Source organism: Crocodylus porosus, unplaced genomic scaffold (assembly GCF_001723895.1).
Source record: "Crocodylus porosus isolate Cpor-Errol unplaced genomic scaffold, CroPor_comp1, whole genome shotgun sequence".
NCBI classification, from domain to species: domain Eukaryota; kingdom Metazoa; phylum Chordata; order Crocodylia; family Crocodylidae; genus Crocodylus; species Crocodylus porosus.
The window spans coordinates 43060097-43066693 of record NW_017728947.1 but is presented as its reverse complement, the minus strand read 5'-3'; the positions used below and the strand labels follow the sequence as shown (position 1 = coordinate 43066693).

General features: G+C 44.9%; 1 protein-coding gene across 6 annotated transcripts in view; it reads left to right on the top strand.

Annotated features, from left to right (window-relative positions):
• The window catches only part of AMBRA1 (autophagy and beclin 1 regulator 1), a 182808-nt gene that overhangs the window by 64157 nt on the left and 112054 nt on the right, over positions 1-6597 (top strand). For all 6 annotated transcript variants that reach the window (XM_019551610.1, XM_019551609.1, XM_019551608.1 and 3 more), the window contains one exon: positions 2286-2468. In XM_019551610.1, coding sequence (XP_019407155.1) covers positions 2286-2468 — 183 coding nt within the window. The remainder of the gene's footprint in view (positions 1-2285; positions 2469-6597) is intronic.

Sequence of the window (6597 nt, the reverse complement as noted above, 5' to 3'; positions counted from 1 at the left end):
GGCAGTTATGGGGGGTGGGGTGGGGGAGGAGCAGGCAGGAGATGGGGCCTGGTGTGGGTGGGTCCCTGCCTCCTTCTTCCAACCCCCTTCCCTGCCCCTTAATAGCACGGAGTCCAGGTCCAGCTCCCTGTGGCAACAAGTGGGGACTGCCCAAACCTCCAAAGCCCTCCAAATCTTTTTAAATCGATTTGGATCTTTGTATTGGTCTCCTGATTCGATTTGGATTCAGCTGCCAAACTGGGCCAAATCTCCTCCAAGTTGAATCAGCACCCAAAGCTTCGCATAGCCCTAATGAATAATCCCTTTAAACCTGCATGATGATGGTATCTAGATGAAGATTATACAAAGGTACCATTACAGAAGTCAAACATGCAGAACATTATCAGAGTTATTGTAATATTTAATATTTTATGTGCTTTTATAAGTTGTATTGTTTTTACTATAAGCTTTCCTGAGCTATTTTGGGAAGGATGGCATATCAGCCTAATAAATAAGGCTGACACAGGATCCCAGTTGTCTTACTGGACTTGTCTTCAGAGGAAGAATTGTTCTACAAGGCTCAGTCAAATGGGATGATATTTTGTACTTGGTGCATCCCCTGAAGAAGATATGCTTTGGTCAGCTCTTTACAGTCTTTGCTACTAGTAGGCAGTCATTTGCATTTTCTGCCATAGCAGAGGTGGTTTATATGTAGACTGGGGGTAGCAAATATAGCTGCCCAGATCCAGTGGTGTTGCAGTAGGATAGCTAGTAGTTGGAAAAAGGCAGAGGTGGATTAAATTTTGTTAACCGTTAAAAATTCAAGGTGCTTTAACAAAAAATTATTTCCTGGGACCATAGTGACTCTCATCAGTTTCTGCCTACAGTCTGTACATAGCCTAGATCAGTGATTCTGAACCAGGGTGCCCTGAGATCCTTTCAAGGGTGTAGCATGGTGCTTCACAATGTTGGCACTGTTAGGCTTACAAGCATGATTCAAATCACAAGATCAAGTCACAAGATGAAGTCAGATTTCAAAGAGAAATCCATATGTGTGGTCTTTCTGAGTTCTTTTTAATAAAAAACCCCACTACTTCATGATTTTTCTGTAGGCAAAAACATGAAAACTAAGAGCTGGCACATTCTAAGAGGTGCCTCAAGTCTGAAAATGTTGAGAACCACTGGTCTAGGTCATAAAGCTTGCTTGTTCAGTAGAGACCTTGACCAGGCCATTATAATTTAGTTGCTTAAGACTGTATTTTCAAGGGGGACTTTACTTGCAGTTCTTTATGGGGAAAAAAAAAAAAAGAAGCTCCCCTTGAACATTGTACAGGTTTCCCTTGCTTTATATGGGTTCTGTATGTGCAAATTCCCTCTTATGCGATGATCCTTGTTATACCAAAAATTCGGTCTTATGCGATTGGTGTGGTAGAAGCCCTGTAGTCAGCTGTTTTGTGTGGTGCATTGTGGGAGTGACACGCACCAAAATATAGTCTCCTGTGTGGACCTGTGCTCCTCGGTCGTTGCCTGCAACACGTGTTTCTGTAGTTGCCATACCCATTATGATAATGATCTGTGCTCATGTGTACAGGTCACAGCAAGTTACAAAATAGTCTTGTAAAAGTGGTAGAAGTGGGTCTGGGGGTCAGTACAGTTGAGGTCTTGGAACGTATCCCTATTTGTTACATTGTAAAATGGGTTCCCTTTATGTGAATTTGAGTTATGCGCCATTTTCCAGGAACGCAAGTACAGCATAAAGCAAGGGAAACCTGTATTCTAGAGTCTAGTGGCAAGAACAGACCTCTGCTTGTTGTCTTACCTGAAGATTGCTGCTGGGTTTTTTTTTTTTCATATTGTATGGCAGGGTCTGTATTATGGATGGGCTTGGCTCTTGGTGGTGGTCTAAAGCCTGCTGCTGGAATCAGTTGGGTGAGCTTCCATAAACCTTAAAGCACACAAAAACAGCAGTCTGTGCCTTGAGTTTATTGTTCACCTTTGGAGTTGTCCGCAGGCATTCTGTTGTGTTATCTGTCTCCTCAAGAGGGGAGTGATATGGAAAGGCTGTATTTAAGCAAAAACTTCGTTGTATTCCTTTCCCTGCTCTTACCTTCTTTATTTGCCTCTCTGTCTTCCAGCCACTTGTTTTTAACTGTATGGGCCTATTGTATGCAGGGCGTGTTGTCCTGTGTTCCCTGCTCATCTTGAAGCTCAGATCAGCAGGCAGGGTTAGGGCTGTGTTTTGTCATTCTCTACTTCCTGAGCCCTTGAGTTGCAGTTCATAATTTCTCTCCTTTTCCCTCCCTCAGATTGTCACCTGCTGCATATTACGCCCAGAGAATGATCCAGTATCTTTCCCGAAGGGATAGCATTCGCCAGCGCTCCATGCGATACCAACAAAACCGTCTCCGCTCTTCCTCCTCTTCTGCTTCCAGCTCAGAGAACCAGGGCTCCTCTGTAGAAGGAAATGATTTAGAGTTTGAAGAATTTGAGTAAGTATTGCACCCTGCCTGTCCCTTCCATTCCACTCCATTGTCTGCCCACCACAGACTCTTACTGATCAGCAGACAGAGGCATTTGTGGCTTCCTATAGGAACAGGTTCAGTTAAACAGTTGATCAGTTAAACAGCTGATCAGGAATTAGAGCAGCACTGGTTATTAGTTGTTCCTCTGCACTTTCATACAAACAAATGAAACAAGCCGGGCTGCCTACCATATTATATAATGTTTCCAGCTGCAAGTCAGCTGGAGTATTGGTTAAACAGGTGAGAGAGCTGGTTAAAGTAGAATCCTAGCCTACCCTTCAAATTGAGGCCAGAAGTCAGAGATGACTTTGTGGCAGAGCAGAAACAAGCAAGATGTTGCTGGAAAGCAGGGTGCCTTTTTGGACTGAGTAGGACCATAGCTAGCATGCATTTCCATTCTCCACTCGCTTGGCAGACTGGTGAGTGTGTTTTAATAGCTCTCTTTTCAAAGTGCTCAGCAGCTGTGGACCTCACACATCCGGTTAAAGTCTGCGTTTTAGCATAGATGATAAATACGCGATTTGGTTAGAGCTCTGTTCTGAGACACGAGCTTAGAACAGGAGTACTCCAGTTTCTTTGGATATCTTTGTCTATGAACTATTCTTACATAAGGTCCTCATCCATAATTCATCCTCTGTGAGGCACAGAACCTAGGTCTCTGCTTTGAACTGGGATGTCCAGTGCTTGCTGATAAGTGGAGTGGTCCTGACACAATCTGACTTTCAGCAAGTCCTTTTCAGTAGGTGGAAGAATGAAGTTCTACACCCAGCTGTTGAACTAAATGTCCAGCCCAGGAATAGAGTTGCTCTGAGACCTTGAGGAACAGTAGTTGTTAGAAGCATTTAGATGCAAATCCATTGCTTTCTCTGCCTTGCTGATTGTGACCTTTCCTTCAGCTGTTCCATTTCTGTGTAGAATTTTCCCAGGCACTGAAATAACTTTATTTTGTTCCTCTTTACATTTGATGTTCGCAAAACATAGGATTACTGCTAGTATGGTCAGGGATACTGTGACACCAGAGGCTGTATGAGCTTCTCAGTGGGCTTGGTTTTCTCACTCTCGACAGTGTCTCTGGCACCAGAAAGATTGTCTCCTGCTGCTGGCATTTGCACTCTGTTTTCTACAGTATCACCTGCATTACCCCACTATGTCTCAAATTCAAGATGAAGCCTCTTCTGGAGAGAATTATGAAATTAGCCCCTCCCTGAGTAGCAACAGATAACTCCTTTGCCTGGGAAGGATTAAAAGGGCAAAAAAATTTTTTGAAATGCTATTCTTTGGAGCTGTCACTTCACGGTTCAACAGTTAACTACTCAGAAGCACAGGGAGAGTGAGCATGTCTTCCCTGTTCATTGTGGCCTTGTTTTGTGTAAGATGTAAACAAGGGGAGATAGGCAAAACTGTCAGCCACCTAACAGCTTTTACTCAGCAGGTCTGCAGGCTGGAAGAGCAGGAATGTGGCAGTAACTGAGTCTATTGTGTGAGGGGAGAGCCTGGCAAGCATAGCCCTTAGTGCTTCCGTTGTTCCCTCTCATTCATCCTCTTGGGAAGACGGTTCTGCTGGGGAAGAAAAAGTGGTGCATCCTCTTTTCACATAGCCAGGCAGATACCTGTAGAGAAATGTGTTCCCCTGCAGATAATATTCATGTAGCAATGGGCCCCATTCAAGGAAGCAATTTAGTCAGACCCATTGAAACAGTTTTTCATTTCATGCTGAGGGTAAAGAAGTGTTTCTTCCTTCTGTGCTAGTTGAGCTTTTGGGGTCTAATTGTTCCATAGTGAACCTGCATCTCTGCATGTTCAGGGCATTCTCTCCATATTCCTTCCCTGCTTTGTTATCTTCTCCAGCTGGTAACAGGGAGCTTGTTGTGGGTGTAGGGGCCTTTGAGCTGGAACTTGCCTTGTGACTCTTTGGTTTCATCCATTGACTGTTTTACAATGAAGCCTTTCTTGTGAAAGTTGGTTCCTCTCCTCTTTCAAGTGCCATTATCCTCCCTGCCTTTCCAGCTATCCTTTCTGTGCTTCGTGCTTTTTGCATGGATTCTTTTCCCTTTTTTGGGCCATTCCCTGATGGTCCAGCGTCCCTGCTCCTCCACTCCTTTGTGCTGAAGAAAAGAGGAATGGACAGCACTGCCCCTGCTTCCTTGATATACTTTCAGCTCTCAGGAGCTTATGATTGCTTCTGGAATCCTAGATAACTTTTTCAGTTCCCTGAAGACTTAGTAAGCTGCCTTAGTTCCTTGTCTTTATGTTCTGGATGATTCAGATTAATAATTTTTTCTTTCTTTTTTATTCCCTAGGAAGGAGTACGCAGTGTTTAGTAGCCATAATTTTAATAGATCTAGATATCTGAGCAGGGAATGAGTTAACATCCTTCCTCCCTTTGCTTATTTGCTCAAGATCCCTGGGGGTTTAGGCTTTGCTTATGCCTAATTCTTGCAGGTTTTAAAGCCTTTATGATGTAGTTTTGTGTTCTTTCAGCTTTGACCTAGTGTCCTTGTCAAGAATACGTGATACTTGGTCCTCTGCACTGTCCGGCTTACAGGTGCAGTCTTGTTGCATTGTTACTAATACCTGCCCTTCCCTCAGACAAACAGCCTTCTCTCCTCTGCTGCTCTATTGGGCTCTTTGCCCAAGCCTGACTGTTCACAGCCCACGCACTCAAACCCACCTGCTAATATGTTTAATGTTGCAGCCTCATAACATTATTCTATATAAAATACAGTTGACAACCATAATCTTGAGGTTGTATAGTGATATATTATTATACTGATATAAGTTAAAGTCTGAATTTAAACTAATACATAGGTAACTCTCCCTATGCGAAAACTCCTGATCTAGAATGAAAATGGCTTTTTGTAGTGTTGCTTTTGATGCTCACAGGGTTGTTGTGGGTAGATCTTGCTTGACCAATCTCATTTCCTTCTATGACCAGGTGACCTATCACCTGGACAAGGGAGATGAGATCGATGTCATACATCTTGACTTCAGAAAAGCCTTCGATCTGGTATCCCATGATCACCTCTTGGCAAAACTAGCCAACTGTGGCCTTGGGTCCACCATGTTCTACTGGCTGGGAAACTGGCTCCGTGGTTGGACCCAGAGGGTTGTAATTGATGGCAGTTACTCATTGTGGTGTCCTGTGACCAGTGGGGTCCCTCAAGGCTCTGTCCTTGGACCCATATTGTTCAACTTGTTCATTAATGACGTGGACATTGGAGTCAGGAGTGGAGTGGCCAAGTTCGCCGATGACACCAAACTTTGGGGGAAAGCATCCACGCCAGAAGACAGGCGGGTGATCCAGGCTGACCTGGACAGGCTCAGCAAATGGGCGGATGAGAACCTGATGGTGTTTAACACCGAAAAATGCAAGGTTCTCCACCTTGGGAAGAAAAACCTGTGGCATCCTTATAGGCTCGGCAGTGCTATGCTGACTAGCACTACGGAAGAAAGAGATTTGGAGGTCATCATTGACCACAAAATGAACATGAGCCTGCAATGCGATGCTGCGGCTAGTAAAGCGACCAAAACGCTGGCTTGCATCCATAGATGCTTCTCAAGCAAATCCCAGGATGTCATTCTCCCCTTGTACTCGGCCTTGGTGAGGCCGCAGCTGGAGTACTGCGTCCAGTTTTGGGCTTCACAATTCAAAAAGGATGTGGAGAAGCTTGAGAGAGTCCAGAGGAGAGCCACGCCCATGATCAGAGGTCAGGAAAACAGATCTTACGATGACAGGCTGAGAGCCATGGGACTCTTTAGCCTGGAAAAGCACAGGCTCAGGGGTGATCTGATGGCCACCTATAAGTTAATCAGGGGTGACCACCAGGATCTGGGGGAACATTTGTTCACCAGAGCACCCCAAGGGATGACGAGGTCGAATGGTCATAAACTGCTGTGAGACCGTTTCAGGCTGGACATAAGGAAGAATTTCTTTACTGTCTGAGCCCCCAGGGTCTGGAACGGTCTGCCATCGGAGGTGGCTCAAGCACCTACTCTGAACATCTTCAAGAGCAAATCTGATGCTTATCTTGCTGGGATCCTGTGACCCCAGTTGACTTCTTGGGTTGCGGGGGCTGGACTCAATGATCTTCCAAGG